Below are 18,780 nucleotides of genomic sequence, written 5' to 3'. Positions count from 1 at the left end.
ATTTTCATCAAAATGGAAACATCCGCTTCAGGTGTAAAAATAGTGGGTGTGTTCTCAGTGCAGCGCACATTTTCCTTCTGCTTGTCCTGATGTGCAAGGGCATTAGGTGCAACTACTGGGAGACTCAGATCCCCCCTGGGCACTGTGGCACTGACCTGCAAAACCCACGGTGTATGCGTGTGCCTGCCTGCACCCTGTCCAGCCTCCCTGCCTGCTTTCCCAAGCAGCTTGAACTGAAAGCAGTGTATCTCCAAGCTGAAAGGTTTTCTGGAAAAGCAGTATGCTTCAGGAAAACGTTGCTTGGTTAAAAATGTCTCAAACAGCAAGAGTGCTACTGGTGATAGGAGTAGGGGAGATAACAGGGTTTAGGCAGCTTTTCTACCACGTTGTTGCTTTGCTACATTTGTGGATTAATCAAGGCCTTTGCCAGATAGGATGTAAGAGCAAAGTTAAGGCAGATCATGCTCTGGTATCTGTTGCTCATTCTCTCCCTCCCCTTCCTGGCTGCCTCTCGTGGCACAGTGCAGTTTTGAATGGGGCAACAGCTTTTTCCTGCTGCTGTTGAAGTCACTGCAGCCGAAGAGCAGACCTTGCCATCAGCCCCAGCTTCCCTGCCAGGTGGGCAGGTCCTGCTCTGGCCCACCACACCACCCACTCCACCAAGCGGCTTGGGTCGCTTCCCTTAACAGCGTGTGATTCTTTTGTTGATGAATTCAGGAATGATGGCACTCTCCAGTGAAATGCGGAGCACCTCTGAGCTGGATGGGTGAAAACGCTGCATTAAGATCTCTTGCTAATAATCCTTGATTAATGTGGTTATATTGTTGTTGTTCAAGGCTGTTGCTGGACAGGATTAAGGAAGAAAGACCTATGAGAAGCAGGACTGGTTGCGAGTTATCTCCCTGTATCTTTTAATCTCTCATGTGGTACAGCCTGATGTTTTCAAGTCTTCCTTTTGAAATGGCAGATAGAAACATATTGCCGCTGTCTAGAACCTTTAATCTTCAAATGGAAATAAGCTTTTCTTGCAGAAGTAGGCTGCTTTTTCAGATGCTTTCAGAAATGCTGATGTTGTGCCTTGGTTGATCTGGCTAATTAAAAATGAGCTCCTGTCAATCAAAGCCATTACTTTAATGGTAATGGCAAAAATGCAAAGTGCAGCTCTAGTAAATAAGTGTTAGACAGAAATGTGCTTCATTTCCTCTGTCTGATTCACTCAGGAAGAACTGAGGGTTTTATTGTGAGTTTTGATTTTCACAGGCCTTTCTGTTAGGAATTTTACCCTTTTAATTCCTGTTGGCTGGCCAGATGACCAAGGCAAGTTTGTTCAAAATATTTCATTACTTGCCCAAAGTTTGGGAGAGGCATTGTGAGGTCCCTGCTGGGCTGAGTCCAGCTGGGTTTGAGACACCTCCTCCTCCTCCTCTGCCTCATACTGTCTGAATCCCAGCCCCTTGGGAACACCTGGTTTTGGCAGATACTACGTTTTGCTCCCTGTAAAAATGGGCAGAACCGAACCTGTAGCCCCAGGTTTTCTAAGCTGGGATCAGTCCCCTAAGCTCTGCCATTCCCCAGGGTCTGTTTGCTGTCCTAAATGTTCAGTCAGCTGATCCTGATGATCCTGAATCCGCCTCCAGGGAGGCCCATCTCGCTGGCTATGACTGGCCAAGAAGGCACCTAACATGAGCTCCCTGGTTAAGCACATACAGACAGCAAAGTTTTTTTACTCCCTTCCTCACACCCTTCGTGTATATTTAGGTTTTAAAAACCTATTTCTACACCAAATAGATCAGTTGCTGCAGTGAAAGATATTCTGAGTAGAGTTTAACTTCAAAGTGCACACAAGAAATGCTTGTAAAGATCCCTGATGGTCAAGGTTCAAAAGTTATAAACATGCAGCGTTAGGGGGGGTGTCAGCTCTGTTCCTGGCTAGCAAGCCTGTTTTCAACAAAGACACAAATGAAAGCAAACATATAAAAATATATATGAGATTTCTCAAACATTGGTACAAAGGCTCCAGGTGCCTTAATGATTAATTAGACTCAAAATGGCAAATAGGACCACGTAGCAGCAAAACTTAATTATATGCAAATAGTGATTTAACTCAACCAGAGCTAACTCAAAAGAACTCAAAGCAGCTCAAGGCTTTAAAAATATATGTCTTATCCGTGCCCCTCCCCTAAATGCAAGGAACAGACCTACAGACCTTGACCTTCCTCAGAACAGCCTCATAGAGAGAGGTGCTGACTTCCCCCTCTCTTCCTGTATTTGCTAACTCCCAGTATCTCTTTGTCACTTGAACTTTTCAAAGGCAGCATCCCCCTGCTTCTGTCTGCCCTGAGCTCCTTCCCCTGCTGGCTCCTGTTATCTCTGGCTCTGCCATTCCTCTCCCTCCCTTCTTTTGGAAACAATGCTCTTTCCTTCTGCCTGTGTGCTTGTTCCTGCATCCCACAGTCTAGCAGCACTTCCCTTGTCCTTCAGTTGCTGCCTTATCCCTTCATCTCATTCCTGCCTTAAGCAATCCGGTGCATCACGTTTCTCCTGCCTGTCTGCAGCCCCACTGCAGCTGTGAGCTAAAAATCCTCGCCTGGGAAGATGTAACTGGGGCAATTTAATAGCAGACCCAAATGCATCAGGACAGGCTACCGCAGGCTCAGTACCTTTTCCCCAAGTGCTGTAAAAGTCAGTCTTCCCTATTACTTAACTGTTCTTCAGATTTAATTTGACAAGCGTGGTGGCATCAATTTCCTTCACAAGGTCCTACTTTAGCCTGTCTCCTTCTAGAAACCCTGGAAGTTAGCAGGGATCTGTGACAAAGAAGAGCTGACATAGATCCGGCACGCATGTACAGCTGAGTCTCTTGCCTTCCCAAGGTGGAGGCCTCAAAGAAAGTATCTGCTAGGGTATTCCAGTGCTCTTGCACCCCTAATTACATTCTCATGACTTAATCATAAGCTGCCTTTTGCTCAGGTCTGCTTGTAACATCTTCCTCTTTTCCGCTTCTGATGCGTGGGCTTTCCCTTTAATGTAGCAGCTGTTCAGTTCCTGCCTGAGTGATGGGATTGAAATACCTGCAGACAAGCAGAGGATCTTTCAAATTCCTTTTGAAATACACCTGGAAATTGCTAATTCAGTTCTCAGATGGAAAGCTCAACTGCCTGCTACCCAAGGGAAGAAACCAGACATGAGCTTCCTGCACAAACAGGCAAATGGCACAGATATGAAACACAGCCTCTATGTTTAAAGACCTCTGCACTTCACAGTTCACTCCTGTTCTTTTACTAGGGAGTCTTGTGATAGGCAGTATTTTCCTTAGGACTCAAGCTCCCAGTCTTGTGATCAGAGTGCTTTCATTAAATGAAATAGGCCTGAAAGCACGAGGGTGCTCAACAGGGTGACACACCGAGCTTGAAAACAAGACAAAGATACATAACCCTCCATTTTAAGGCTTTTTCACTTTAGAGGTCACGATTTCTTTGGAGGAAACCAGGGTGATAATTTTGGTGTGCTGTTGGCAACTATTCACAGCTGGCTTTTATTTTTAGGGTGGCACCTGAAAGAATGTTTTCCCCTGGTTTTGCTTCTTTGGAATATATCTAAGGGTGGAAAGGATAGTTGTGAAAAGTCTTTTTGTTTCTTCTTCTACATTGGAAATACTGTTTTTTTTCTTAGACTAGTGGATTTTTAGCCAAGCTGTTTTGAACATGGCTGTCAATACGTGCGCTTTGAGAGCGTACATTGGTTAAAGATCCCTTGCTACCAGTGAAGGTGGAGGCAGCCTTTTGTCTTTTCCTGGTCATGTCTACAATGTGTGTATCAAAGTAATTTATCCTTTGGATGATGTGAATGCACACCAAATAAATTAAAGTCTTGAGCATCCTTTGTGCTCTGTTGGGTCTCCCCTCCAGACTTGATTTTTTGATAGTGAGAAAAGAGAATGTGTCCAAGTGGGGAAAAAAAACACCCTGTATGTAACAGCTCTAAGCTAGGATGAAAAATACATAAAATAGGCACCCTTTATTTCCCACAGGTCCTGCAGTGAAGCTGGAAAAGATCTGCCTTATCTTTCTAAGGAAAAAACCCAAGATTTCCTTTAAAAAAATCTTTCTTGAGTATTTAAGTTAAAAAGCCATTGAATCGAGTTACAAAAAAAATTGTATACATGTTACTTTTATTCTCTGTTTAATGCAAACTAAAGCAAATCTGTGGACAAAGTAAAAGGCTGTGGCCTAGCAGAAAGTTGGCAATGCACTTGGGAACTCGCAAACCTTGAGAACTCTGTATTTGGATCATGCTGTCATCCAGTGATGAAAAATCTCCAGAGTCACCTTCTCGACCCTTCGCTGTATGTGATACATTTGTCATTCTACTGCATATTGTGAATTCACCTGGCTCAGATTTATGCACATATAAACATTATAATGAGAAGGAATTACTGCTGCCACCAGTGGATGTGTCTGGCCGGCTGCCAGGGAGTTCACTGATTGCTGGGGAGATGCCAGCATTTATGAAAAACGAGTATTCTTTCAAATCACAAAATTGTTTTTGATTGAGGGGGAATTATGAATAGCTGCAGTGTCTGCGATGGACAAATAAGTTTACTCTGAAATGAGGGCTTGGCGCTCTGATTGGCAAAATGCTCAACAGCTCTCGAGGTTTCGGGGCCTGATTTTCTGGTGCTCGGAAAGCTGCCGGTTGGGACTCGGCTTGCACAAAGCCAGTTTGGTCCCTGGGAGACCCTTTGCCGGTGACCAGCAGCCCTGGCAGGCTGCTCCCCCCTGCGCCGTCTGCCGCTCCTTCCTGAGCTGGCTCCGGCTGCTAATGAGCAGTGGAAAAACCCCTTTGGTCTGGAGGACGTCTGGAAATATTCTGTATTTCCTTTAGCTGGTCCTTACACCTTCTCCCCTTCACCGCGTGTGATCCTGCCGTGGTCTGGCTGCCTTCCTGTGGTTTCTGCAGTTTGGCTGGGCTCGCTTTGCCCTCCTGTGGCTGACAGCGGATATTCAAGAGGTCTGTGCGGTGCCTGCCCCGACCAGTGATGCCCGACACCAGTGGCCGCCAGGCCAGGAGCTGCCCACAAGCCCGACTCTGCTGCCCAAAACAACCCCTTGATGATTGTGCTCAGTGTTTAGTACTTGCTTTTAAGGCTAAACACAAATGTCTTGTCTTATCACTTAATGAAGAGTTGTAAACTCCTGTGTTCCCTATGTTGTTCTGAACACCTCTGGCTGGAGTAGCTAATAGATATCATTTAGGGTTTGTTTACTCGCCCTGAAACACGACCAAATTCTTATGAAGAGAAGCCCACAGCCAGTTTTACTTTGTACCCAAATAGTTATAACTTCAGACAAAAGAATTCACAATAACAAAAGCTTCCTTGGTAGGAGATGAAGCATGCAAAGTCAATTCTTGAAATGCGTATAATTCTACCTCAAAATAACGTTAACATTGTCAGTCTCCTGCAGAATGGTTGCATCCTCAGCTCTGCGGCTACTTCACATGCCTGTTGATGTTGCTTCAGTTGCTGATTTTTTTTCAGTTGCTGATTTGCTTTCAGAAGGTAATAAGATTTATTGAGAGGGATAGGACTGGGGAATTGCTGGCTGGCTCTGCGGGTGTTGCTTTCTCAGATGCTGCAGAGGCGAGCTGTGTCAGCGGCACGCAGGATGGCTTGAGCAGATGCGTGGAAACACACCACCTCGCATGGCCCTCGTGATGGTGGCACGTGGCTTTCTCCATCTGTCTCATGCAGGCACGGGGATGCCATCTCCTAGTCACTCTGATTAAGCAGCTGGGACTGCAGGGTGATGTTAGATTGACTTTCTTCTGAGAAACTGGAGGTGTCACATGTGAGAGTGGGACATGGCTTCCAAATTTATAGCTGCTGCGTGTCAGGGTGACTTACTTGATGGAAGTGGAAGGTGGGATTTTTTTTCATTGGCAGGTAGGATTTTTAATGTGAAGATAAGAAAAATGTCATATTTTAATAGTGATGAAGAGAAAATTACTGGAATAAGGAAAGCTGCTGATGTTTGCATTTGACCCAGGTGAACTCAGCAGGTACTCACTCATTGGCTATGTTTCCAGTTTCAGCATAGTTCAAGGATATCACTGGGATATTTTGATTTCTAGGTGGGGAAATGAGAAGGCAGCATCATTACACATGAAATAAAGCTTTCTTAAGAAATAACTCTTTAAAATACTGTAAATGCATTAGTAATTAACTGGTACTTCAGTTAAGATGGCTGAAATCTAAGCAGCTTAGGTCAGGTAAGGGTTCATATTCTCTGGGACACGTGTAGTTCCCCATAAATCTCTTAACTGTTTGTAAGATTTGTGAAGAGGAATAAAGGAAGGGTAAAGGAGAACAAACTTTGAGATGTATGAATTGCAGCACTGAAATACATGCAACCACTTAAGATAAATGCAATAGACTAAAGAAAGCCAACTAATAATGCAAGGAAAAGCAGTTATTAAAGCAAGCAGGGGCTCTTCCTTTCCCTGCTGTGCAAGTGCTGCTACCCTGGGTAAGCTGATTTCATTTGATACCACGTGCTCATTTCTCTGGCTGTGGTGCCAGCCAAGGGTGACTATGTCCCATGGAGAAGCCTGCCTTGTCGATGTCTGAAGGTAGGTGAAAGTAATCCCACCACATATGACATATGCTCCTTAGTAATAGGATAAGATTTTTAGTGGATCCTTTTCTCCTGTTTCCGAGCTTTAATTATTGTTGCAAGCATCTGCTATTGGCTGTGCATCCTCCTGGTAAAATCCCTGAAGCATGTTCTTACATTTTGTTGAGGTTGAATTCTGGGGAAAGTTGGGAATTTCTGTTCAAAGCTCACCCAAAATCATGTGTTTGATGCATTTTGTTTAAAATATTCAAGAGTTTGAGGGTAAAATTTGTTTTCCTCTTCTGCTATAATTGTAGGTAACCATGAGTTCTTGTCCACCCCCCCTACAGATACAGCATACTTGTTCTATTGCTAAGCTCCAAAAAACCCCAGCATTGTAACTTCTTTGAGAGTGACAGTAACAAAATCTCTCCACTTAATGCTAGAACTGTATTCCTGTTTCTCATGTTTTTGATAAAGAGGGTGTTGAAGATTCTGCACCATATGGCTTTTGCAGCCAGAAGTCCAGATGAGGTAACTGGTACATTCAAATGGCGAAGAACCAGTTTCATGGCTGCGGCAATAATGATTGCATATGGCTTAACCGAAGATGGGTGCTGTGCATTGGAAGATATGTCCCTGCCTGCAGCCATGAAATTTCCAAAGCAGGACTGGGACCCGAATGTGATTATAATGTGAGTCAGAACATAATTATGAATGCAGGAGGGGATGTGGGAGTGCAAACTGTGTTTGATATGGTAAAATCTTTGGTGTGCTGTAGTTCTCAGCCTGAAGTTCTGCACCCATTGAAGATTTCCAAAGTTGGAGCTTTGGAGTTGCTTTAATGTGAAATATTTATTTTTACATTACAAAGAAAATAATGGCTTAGGGGAAAAAAAACCCAACAACAACTAGGGAAAGTGTTCACAAAACACCAGGATTAGGACTGTGAAAAATTGCATAGAAAATTGCTTTCAGGTCCACATTTCAGAGCCAAAGTGGCACGAGTTCTCAGATGTGACAAGCAATCACCAGCTCCTCTCAGACTCTACAGGAGCTGCTGAGTGCTCAGTGTGTGTTTGAAAATGAGGCCACTGATTTAGGCTTCTGTGTAGGGACTTAATGGCCTGATCCAAGGCATCCACTTCAGAAAGTTTTGACTGGATTCACATAAACCCTTCAAGTCAGAGTGTGTAATTTCTTATTTCCTGTGTCCAGTCAGAGACTTAACTCCAGTTTTGCATTTCATATGCAGAGACTATTTATAGCCCATGGAGGAAGGGAGGTATTTTAAGCAGTGTTGTTTATGAGGACTGGTCAGCCTCTGAAAACTCACTGGGTGTTTCTGCTCCTGCAGCCTGAGGGTAGCAAAAATCTTGATGGTGACCTGGGGATAGGCTGACTCGGCAGCATCCTAGCTCCCACCCTTGCCAGTGAACACACCTGGAGGCTCAGTGCTGCAAAAGGTCTAGTCCTACCACCTCGTCCAGCTACAGGTATCTAATTCCTGGCAGGGGTTTGTTCATCCTGCTCTCACTAGGATCTGATGATGGAGACTCCTCAGCCTCCCTGAGCAATCTCGCTGGTGCTTTGTGGGTGGCTACTGCTAAAAAGCATCGCCTCATCCCTTCTGGTGTTCACTCTAACTCTCTTTGCTGACATCTTAGGTCATCACTTTTCCCCCTTCATTTAGGGAGATGGTACCTAGGTGATTCCTTCATAGTTTTGGAAATCCTCCGTGTACCTAATAGCTACTTATGTTTTCCTTCAATCTTCTCCTCTTTGTGCTCAGGAACGTTGAAAGAATTTTGGCAAATGCGTCATGTCATATTTTCTGTTCCTTTGACACTCTTGGCTCCCTCCAGTTGACCTGTAGCTTTCTAAATGTAGTATTTCAGCCAACATCTAAGGACTGCTGGGTTTGCTGTTACTGTTACTCCATGGGTATTTCTTATAGATATTGCATTTTATGATGTAAGTCTTTTTGCAGCAGCATAACTTTGACACATTAATTTTATGATTCCTTACAAACATTCCAGAAGCATTTCTGCGCCACTGCCTTGCCCGTCCCTTTTCCATACAGATGCTTATCCTGGCCAAGTGTAGGCCACCACATTTTTCTTCACTAGATTATGATCTGGGTTACATTTTTAAGACATTTTTGAAGACTGTTCTGATTTGCCAAGATCATGTTCATCCCAGCTCTGTCTTCAAAATTCCTTAAAGCTTTTGTCATCTGCAGAATTAGTAAGCATGTTCTTTTCCATCATCCCAATTATTTATGAAAGTGTTCAAGTCACTCAGGACAGATCATCATGGAAAATATCCTTTCAATTTGACAGTGAACCACTGATACTGCTCTCTGAGGACAGAGTATCTTCTGCACTCTAGGTTGTGTTTCCTTTTCTTTTTAATGATTATATCTGCAAAGAAATCCTTGCTGAAGGCAAAGTAATGTGTCACTGTTCCTTTTTTAAAAAGAAGGGGAGCGCAAGACGATCATGGAGGCTCATGCAAGTTGTGTCCTGGCCTGCTATCTGATGGCATTATGTCAGGGACAAACAATTGGTGGACAGGCCAAGGTGTAGGGAATGTGCAGAAGGGATTTTCCTTCCTACATTCCTTTTCCTCTGAGCCCTATGGGATTTGGATGAGCACAGCTAAGACAGAAGAATACGTTCTCATGCCAGTCAGCACGTAGGTGAGTCCGTTTCTCTCTGTTCCTTCGGTGTAACGCCGTCCTGAGCAGGCTGCCTGGCCACAAACCCAAGGGATGAACGTGCTGAGTGGACACGCTCCTGCCGTACCCTGCCAGCCTCGACCTAAACAAGGCCCGGGACCTCGGGAGCGCAGCACCACGCTAGCAGTTTTAATTGCTTTCAACCAGGGCTTGAAACGCAGCCAGGAAACACACCAACTCTGAAAGCTGCTGTCTCAGCAGGGCTGTATTAAAAGGAGATTTAATGAGGGGAACAGGACGGGAAGCCGCCGGAGAACCGCTGCCAGAGCGCTGGTTGGCTTTAGCCCTTTTTGCTGCCAGCGCTCCCCACGGTAAGGCAGGCTTTCGCCCCACGGCCTGCGAGACGCAGCGAGGTCTGAGGCAGGTGATGTGGGGCGGAAGGCAGCCATGTTACCCACCCCGGCCGCTCCCCAGCCTGCAGGGCAGCCTTCGCCGGGGAGGGCTCGGGCCGCGGCAGCGAGCTGCCTGGTGGCGTGGAGGGGCCCTGTGTGGGCTCCCATTGCCGGGGGGGACGCAGAGAGCACCCGGCAGGCCTTGGCGGGAGCCCCCCCCGCCCCGGGGCAGCGGGAGGCCGGAGGAGACCCTCGCCGCTTCCCGCAGCGGCTTCACCGCGCCCTCACGGCCCGAGGGAGCGCGGAGGGGCGCGCGGGCGGGCGCAGGCCGGCGGCGAGGCGCCAGGGGGCGCCGCAGTGCTGCGGCCGCGGCGCTGCCCCCTGCCCGCGGGCTGTGACCGCCTGCGGGGGAGCGGCCGGCGGCGCGGCCCGGCGGGGCCCGGAGGCGGCGGAGGCCGGGGCGGGGCGGGGCTCGCCCTCACGCCGGTGGGGGGTGCGGGCGGGGCGGGTTTGGCCCGCGGGCTGTCAGAGCCCCGTTTCCCCCGTGGGTAAGCAGCCCGTGGGCCACCCGCTATGGATGGCCTCGACGCCTCGGCGGGGAGCTTGTGCCGGAGGGGGCTGCGCTTCTCCCGGGCTGTGTGCCCCGAGGGGGGGCGAGGGCGGTGAGTGGGCTCCGGAGCTGGGCCAGCAGCAGCCTGTGGGGCCAGGCCGGGCTCTTCCAGCCATGGGAGCCCGCTGCTGTTTGCCTGCGGAATGGCTGCACCGGGAGTCGGTGCTGCAGGACCTGCAAGGAATACTGTCCTTAGGCAACATGCGTGTGCTGGACGTACTGTAATCTCAAGCGCAAGTTCTGTGAAAGGGAATTATAGCCTTTATATGAGCGTATATTGACTCACGCTAAATTTTACAGGTGCAAAAATTTGCTGCCCTGAGGCATTGGTGGCCTGAGCCGCCCTGGGGGCGTAGCGCCCACCTGCCCGGAGCTGGGGTGCAACGTGGCTTTTCTCCGGGCATTTCCAACCCGCGGTCCCTGCCGGGTAAGCGACCTTGAAAATCTGTAATGGTAGAGGAAGGGGAAATCCTGTGCACCGAGCCCCACCTAGGAGCTGAAAAGAAAATGCAGAGGGTGAATTCAGTGCGCCCTTGGATTTTGCCTGCGTTCTGCAGCATCCCACATAAATTAGTGGTGAATCATAACACAGTGACGAATTCCAGTCCCTGTGACTGCCTCTCTTCCCTTGCTTATCTGCTGGCTGCTGCCTTGCTTCGTGCTGAGCAGGTCACCAGACCGTAATAGTTCAGTGGTTCTGGCATAGGTGACTTGAAAGCAGGGGCTGGGGAAGGGGAAAAAAAAATAAAATAGTACCACTAATTATTAAAAGCGTAGCATAACTCTAGTGCTGTAATAAGAATAGACTTCATACCACGAATGTTAGTCGCCGCTAATGGGAAGCATCACATATAAATAACATTCCCATCTGGTTAAACATTTTCCGCTGAAAGGTAATTCCTGACTACATGGCTTTTCCTGAAGCAGATGCTGTCTCCTGCTTTGGCCCGATGCTTTGCCGTGCGGGCGTGCAGTCCATCGATAGTACATAGTGAGGCACGTTAAGCATTTTGTACCATATTCTTGTCTTAATTGATATTCATAACCCTCCGACTCTTTCATGGGGAGGGGAGGGGAAGGCAGAGCTATGAATTAAAAGCACCTGCATATGTGAGGAATACAAAGAACGTTGATTTCTAATAGTTTATTCTTGCAAGGTATAATATAAGCTAAGCTGGAGAGTAATGCTAGTTGTTTCATCTCCTGAGGCACTTGACTCACCTTTGTGCTATCAGAGGGCGGATTTTCAGTTGAATTGAAGTGCAATAGTGGAACTAGCAATAATAATAATTCTTACTTTTGTATTGTTTCAGTAAGTGGTGCTAAGGACCTGTTGCTTGGTTCCCTCTCCTGTACTTTCAGGATGAGTTAGATGGATCTGACATTCACAGCTTGTTAATCACCAGAACCCCAGGTAAAAATAACTGGATACTTTAAGTGCTGTAAGATTTTCTACTGACACTTAATAACACCCTAGATGTTTTTCTTAGCTCCTGTACTGTGTGTGCATTGTAGTAGTTTCATCATCGCAGAATAAATGTGTCTTAGTATTGAGATGGAGCAGGAAATGGAGTGGATGTTTGAAGCTGCAACAATGGTTTTTGTTACCTTTGGCAATTTCATTCCAACCCGTATTATTTGGCTTATTGTCAGTGGGGAAAAATACAGTCCTTGAAAGTCCAGTGCTTCAAGGCATACAGGAGGAGCTATGCTGTAAGGAGCATTATGGACCTCAGTGCATCATACCAGTCTTTTGCGGGGAAGGGCAAATGACATGTAAATTTTATTTGTTTATTCAGATTCTGTTCCTGTTTTGACATCAGGGACACAGTTGCATTCGCTTGATATTTTCACTTCGAGTTACTGTTCTCACAGCAAGAAGAAAGATGTGTTTTGCAAATGGTGAATTTCATATGGTAGGATTGTTGTAGACCAAAGGACTACAATGGTGAAGAAGAGGAAGTTTTAAAGTTGTTTTTTATTTACATATCCGTTCGGACACTAAAATCAGAAACTGCATAGTCTAATGTCTGCCACGTGTATTCAGGGTGCTCTTGTCTCTAACTACGACAAAGCTAAGATGAAATAGCTAGGCTCTATGGCCTGCCTTCTGGGGAGCAGCTAAGATATCTCAATGGCTGTTGTAAGATTCTTCGGTATCAGTTGGTGTTACAGGGCATTGGCTGACCGGTGATATTCTCGTTGTTATAGATGTGATATGCCTCTGCTGGAATCTGGCTGGCATGCAACTGCATGAACTGAGCTCAAATTGAGAGGGATTGCTACTTAAATGCTGGTTGGAGTTCCTACCTGGAAATTCAGGAAAATTAAACCAAACTACCTGGTGCCTAATAAGCTAATTTTCCTCACTTGCAAACACAAATCAATTGGTTTAACAAGCAATACTTTATTAAGGGGAATTAAGTTTCCCTAGCTGGTATTGCTTTTATCTGCCCACATGATCCCAGACAGCAGATGCTTGGCTTTTGTTTTCCCATAGATATAGTGGTTTTGCTTGTCTGAAGCCCACAGAGCACCCATAAATGCTGATCTGGTGGGAGATCCTTCAGGTGCTCACCAGTGCGGGCCAGGGCTGCCTGAGCAGAGCCCCGTGTTGTCTGAGTTGGCGAAATTCATGATCTCATGACCTTTCTTGTGTTTCTCTACTAGGGACTGCTTTCATATTGCATAGCTTTATTCACACAAAGTGTTTGGCCAGTGTCCCTGATGAGACCTGACTTGTAATTCTAAAGCACTGGAAAATACTGCAGGCCTTGTGCACGCATTGTTTAGTGCATTCCTTACATTGACACTGCATGACCTAAATGTGTTCCTAGATATGCAAACTCTGCTGTAGTTGTGCTTTTCTTAGTTCGAGGGAATGCATGTATTAGAGGGAAAGATTTACATGTCAGACATGTCTTTGAATCACCGAGCACTCCCATATTAATAGTTCTGTGTTTTAATATTGCTGTGACAGTTTGCTGGAAAACAGACGTATACATCCTCACAAACACTGATGCATTAAAATTTCACTCTAAGCCGAGGGAAGAGGATAATTTATTTTTACTCTACCTTCATGCCTTTCAGCATCATGAGCGGCAGCGCTAGCCCTAGCCACAACTGATGTCACAGAGTCCATGGCTAACAAGCAGGAAAGAAAATCAGTGTTTTCACAGCCTTGTAATGCCTTATTTATTTATGTAATAGATTGAATGTCATGTAAAGTTTGAAACTGCACTTAGCTTTTCTCAGCTCCCTTGATCTGTCTCACAGCTGTGGTAGATGGTTCTCTCAGCTGCTGTTGCTGCCTCTCTAATCTGCACTTTGATTTTGTAGGCATTTCTTATCTGCTGGTTGTGGTCTGTTTGACACGTCCAGCTATGAAAGGAAAAACAGACTGAGAACTCGTGTGATAGTACTTCTGCCCCAGTATAAAGGAACTTTAATGGTCCTTGCAGACTTGCCATATGCGTGCAAAACTGCATGTCTTAAAAAATTCTTATAAGCACTGAGTTATTAGATACCAGTGTTGCCCTAATTTATTTTACACTTGATTTTCAGTGGGTGTGAGCTGACGTTGGTATCAGCGGACCTATGTGTATTGTTGGAGAAAACCAGAGCTGTGTAGTTCCTGGAGCTTTGTAATGACCTGGTTTTACTAAACCTGCTCATGGTGATTGGTATTTTTGCCTGTATGTCTGTATCGTGAGGGCTGAGCCTGGGCTCCCTAAAGCTAAGGCTGACTCTGAAGACAAAACCCTGGAGTTAGAAGCTGCACTGGATGACGTGGGGTCCAGATGACTGAACACAGCCAGTGACTGGCTGCACTGCCCAGGTTGCCGCTGCCTGCGTGCAGGCAGTATAGAGGCTGCCCCTGCGGCCGCATCGGGGTGGGTTACAGGGTGTGCTGTGCTGTGTGTAGGCTAAAGTCTGCAGCATCACAGCCATTGGTGCTGTTTGTCCTGAGACGCAGTGCTGGCCCACAACACGGCCCTGGCAGTGGAGCCTCGTGTGACTGCACGGGAAGTTCATCTTCATGAGGCACAGTCTCTCCCTCTCTGCAGCAGCCCTCTATGTTCAGTGCAGAAATCTGTTTTATCTAGGCTCATGCAGTTTTATAGTATAGAAGGTTATTTTATTGTGCGTGCAAATTATAATTACTTTGATGTTCATAAGGAAGTTTAAAATTTGGTTTCTTTGGTTTGCCCCTAGCTGCATTTGGAAAGCCATCTACCAAAGCCCATTCTGATTACCATTTTGTCTTCTGACCTGATAAAGCTGCTGCAAAAGGAAACAAGCTGCTTCTGTTTTGCCTCCTGCTTTCCTGTGGTCTCAATGGCAGAAACCTGCTTCCTTACTTATCATTGGCATAAGGCTATGGGTAAGTGTTTTGCCGGAGCTGTGATATACGTAACCAGCTGTTCATCTTTTCTAAGTGGGGGAGAAAATCACCCAGAGGAGCAATGGCTCTCCCTGAGGCAACAGCTGACGTGGATTTATGAGGCTGTAGCAGACATAATCAACCTATTTAGTTTTCCCGATGCAGGAAGCGAAGCTCTCCTGTGGGAACAGACCTTCTGTACCCTCAAGTAAAATAAATCTTGCTTCCTGGGTGATTCTACTAGATGGGAACCAAAACCTGGGTGTCATGCTGCTTCAGCTGTGGGAAGCTTATTTACCTGTGTGTGGAACAAGATCTGCTGAGGATGCTCAGAGCTTTATTTCACCTGGAAGGTATCACAGTTTGTCCTAAACCTTTGGAAATAGCTTTCTAAAGGATAGTTGCCTGCCTGAGGAAAAGGCAGTACTCATTCTTTCTTTCTGGCTTCTTTAGGCTCTAAGCTAGCACTAGTTTTTCTGAAAGAGGGTGCTGCTTTTCCCTGAGAGGTGATCTTCATCAGCAGTCACCCATTCCAGCCATGCTCCCTGCGTAGATGGCAGTGTTCAGGTACAACCAATACTGATGGATCTGGGGGCTGGTTAGAGAGGACACTAAATCTACGGCGAATAGTGCACAAGTGAGCTGTGCTGTTTCTGATTCTGGCATTTTCTCGTTTGAATTGTTTGAAGAGCAGGGCAGGCTGAGCAATGAGGGCCGGAGGTGGGCCAGGGCTCAGGAAAGTGTGTGTAGCAGTGGCCCTTGAGAGGGTAATCTTTTCCTCCACCTCTCATGAGACTCAGGGAAACAGGAACTATTCTGAGAGCAATGCTGTCTGCGCCTCTGATTGTCTGGATGCTCGCTTATCGGTGCGAGACAAGTGCCTGGATGCAATCCTCTCGGGGGAGGGGGGAACCTGTTGTTTGCACTATTTACTCTTTCTTGTGGTACTATCTGAGAACCACAGTCATGGTTCAGAGCCCCCTTGTGCAGGGAATTGATTATGAGTGGGACTGGGATGAAAGGGGATGGTTCCACAGGGATGGGCTGAAGTTTGATATTTTTCTCAAGTTTTATGGAAAAATACATTAGTTTCTAAATGAGTGACAGAGCGGTTGGTATTTATGGCCAACATGAGCAATACAACTCCTTTCAGCATTTTACTTCAGGATACGAGCAGCAGAAGGCAGAGTCCTGGGAAGAGGAGCTTGTAAGCTGAGCTCTGAAAGCGTTACTGCATTCAGGTGGCATGTTTCAGTGGCAAATTCTGGCAGTTTTAGCCTATGCTTGTGGTATCAGAAAAAATCAAGGTAAAACACAGGTTTGAGAAGATGTAGGAATCATCTTCAAGGGGTGAAACATTTGCTATCTGCTGGAAGATCTATTAAGAGTGTGTTTGAACATTTGTGTGGTAAGGAAGTTGGTAAATGCCTGTGGACACTGTCACCATTTTCTCTTTAAGTGTGACCTTTTCTTACGTCTCTTTTTCTATTTTATTTTACTGGCTGATTTTGTTGTGTTGTTATGTTTGGTTGGTTGTGGTTTTTTTGTGTTTTTTTTTTTTTTAAATCAAAAGAAGCTGCTTGGAAGTTACTGTAGGCCTACTTCAAAATTTCTTTGGAAAGTACTGGGGTTTTTTTGCTTGTCTAATTCAAGCTGAGAAGCAGTGTAGTCCACAGGAAGCACTGTTAATTTCAAGGAACCAGTCAGCTTTAGTAAGGCTGATTAGTTGAGAGTATTAGGTGAGAGCTTTTGCAATATTCAAAGTGTCAAGTTATTACTAAATTTTACATTGCTTTTTACCAATTGTCACATTTTCTGACAAGTGTTTTAATTGTTGTCTGGAAAAGGAAATAAGTATTCTTGTTCCTTTCTTTTGCTGCTTCTCTGTTTTAGAGTGAGGAGTAATTCATTATCTCACAGATAGAAAACAATTAAAGTGTTGTTTCTTTCATCACTGTGTGATAATGGAGTAACAAGATGATGTCTCAGACCTGAAGTCCTTACTGGAGTTCTTGGAAGGGAGGGGAGTACTGCATGCAGCTGAGCTGGCGTAAGAAATGTCTCATCTGTCCTGTGCTAGGGGGTGATTGAAATCTCTCTGTAAGCTACTCTATTAGATATGCTTATGCACTACTGAAAAAATGCAGGCTGTAGAAGAAAATACCACTGCAAGCAAAGCCTGAATATAGTAATACTTAACTTGTAAGCTGTGCTCCACTTACCTGGCTGAGTGCCAGCTTTTTTATGATACAGGCATCAGTGTTTGTTTAATGTGTCCCTTATCAAATCCAAAAGCTAATATTTGAGTTAGTCCTCCATGAAGATAAACAGGAACTGTTTGAGTGAGAATTAAGATATTGTGTATCATACTCCTCAGAATAGTATCTCAGTACTTTACCTTGAATCCAAAGAAATGTCTTGCAGATGTGTATTCAATCTGTGCTCAGAGAAAGTTCTCTTAAAAGCTAGTTTTCGTAGTGAAAGTATTTGGGGAAGTTACAGCAAAGAAGGGGATCTTGATTTTAATCGGATGCAAAGCATGCTGAAGTTGATTTGAATCAGTCGATTCACTCTCAGGTCAGGCTTTTAGTCTTGAAGGTAGTAAAGAGACTGTTTTTTGAAGAAGCCCAAATAGGGCTTCTGTATTCCTACAAACAAGAATTCTGTAATTCCAGCCTAGCTGTGCCGGGGAGTCTGGTCCACGATCATCTTTTCTGCTACACAGAATAGGCAGAGCTTCCACAGCTCCACTGGCTTCAGCGCGTTCATTCCAAAACTGCATCCCCCTATACAGGGGTAGAATTAAGCTCCCCATACTTACCTCTCAGTTTAACCATTGATGATTGTGTTTCTGAAAATGGCACTTTTGAGTACCTTAGGTACAAACTCAGATTTGAAGGCAAGCAGCGACATAAGGAGTTTTACTGTATGGTCGGAATAAATGGATGACACAACAAATGATTCCAGAATGCCATTGCCGATGAATGTCAGGACCCCACCTCCCCTATTGCTACCACAAAAAAAAAAAATAAAGTAGTATAGTGAGGTGGCTGCAAAGTTTAACATATATTACTAGAAGCCTAGTGAAAACCGATCTGATAATGCAAATCATGGTGGTAATGGTAGCGAAATATGGATGGAAAACAAGCAAGAGACTTAGAAGGCAGCAGCTTGGGAAAGGAACAACAACAAATGGTCACTGTACTAAATCCAGTTAAGAATGAAGCTCTAATATGTATTGAATGTAGCAGGCTTTTCCTCACCAGGCAGTATTCATGTAGCTTTAAAGGTGAACATGAAAATCTGAAAATATCACAATGCTATGTAAAGAGGATTATTGTGCACAAGAAATTTCTATTAGTCGGGGAAAAAAAGAACATTTCTTACTAAGGGCAAGCTTTAACTATTGCTATAAGAACAATAACAACTGTTAATGCTGATAATCATGAACATTTGACATCTTCACGTTCTTGCCAGGCTCACTACATGCTTTGTCAAGTTAAATGCTGGGAGGGAGCAATGTAGCTGGAACTTGCTGGAATGCATTAGGTGGAGGAAAGGAAACCCTATTTCCTGACAAATAATTTTTTCAGCGACTGCTTTTTTGCAGTGTTTGGCCAGCTACATTGTTGAGTGAAAATAATATTTGGAGAAAGATGGCAGAGCTCACTGAATAATATATAATCTTAACAAATAAAATGTCTCCATCACAGTGGCGATATGGAAGTAGGCTAAAGCCTTGTCATTATCTACACAAAGTAATTATTCTCTGTAAGCATCTTGGCACTTCTTCCACCTCGAGTCCCTGTGGTCATCTGGATGGCAGAACTGCTGCTGGCAATGAATCTGCTAGTGACCTTTGCCCAGGGCCCCAGTGGATGGGCCCCTGTATCATGGAAGGGCAGGCACACGCCTTGCTGCTGAGTCCACAGGCAATTTTTCATGCCACATTCCCAGAGGATTTTGACCAGAAGAAAGCCACTGAAGAGCTTAGCTGATCCCTTCTTTACTCACTTATTGGAGCCTTGTACAAAGAAAATGTGAGCAGACACCAAGCACTGTATTGTAGTGTGATGATTAAGATTTATAGAGCCAAAAAT

The 18,780-nt window shown here is 45.3% G+C and overlaps 1 protein-coding gene across 3 annotated transcripts in view; it reads left to right on the top strand.

The window, feature by feature from the left end:
• LOC308068755 (uncharacterized protein) overlaps nt 1-18,780 on the top strand; it is an 80,121-nt gene that overhangs the window by 14,760 nt on the left and 46,581 nt on the right. The window contains exons 2-3 of one of the 3 annotated variants that reach the window (XM_080399902.1): nt 7,095-7,309; nt 14,512-14,680. The exons of the other annotated variants lie outside the window; for them this stretch is intronic. Coding sequence (XP_080256028.1) covers nt 7,166-7,309; nt 14,512-14,680 — 313 coding nt within the window. The 5' untranslated portion in view covers nt 7,095-7,165. The remainder of the gene's footprint in view (nt 1-7,094; nt 7,310-14,511; nt 14,681-18,780) is intronic. 3 annotated transcript variants of the gene reach the window in all.

Source organism: Falco punctatus (genome assembly GCF_963210335.1).
Source record: "Falco punctatus genome assembly, chromosome: 8".
Lineage (NCBI taxonomy): Eukaryota > Metazoa > Chordata > Aves > Falconiformes > Falconidae > Falco > Falco punctatus.
This window is presented reverse-complemented; position numbering and strand designations above follow the sequence as displayed.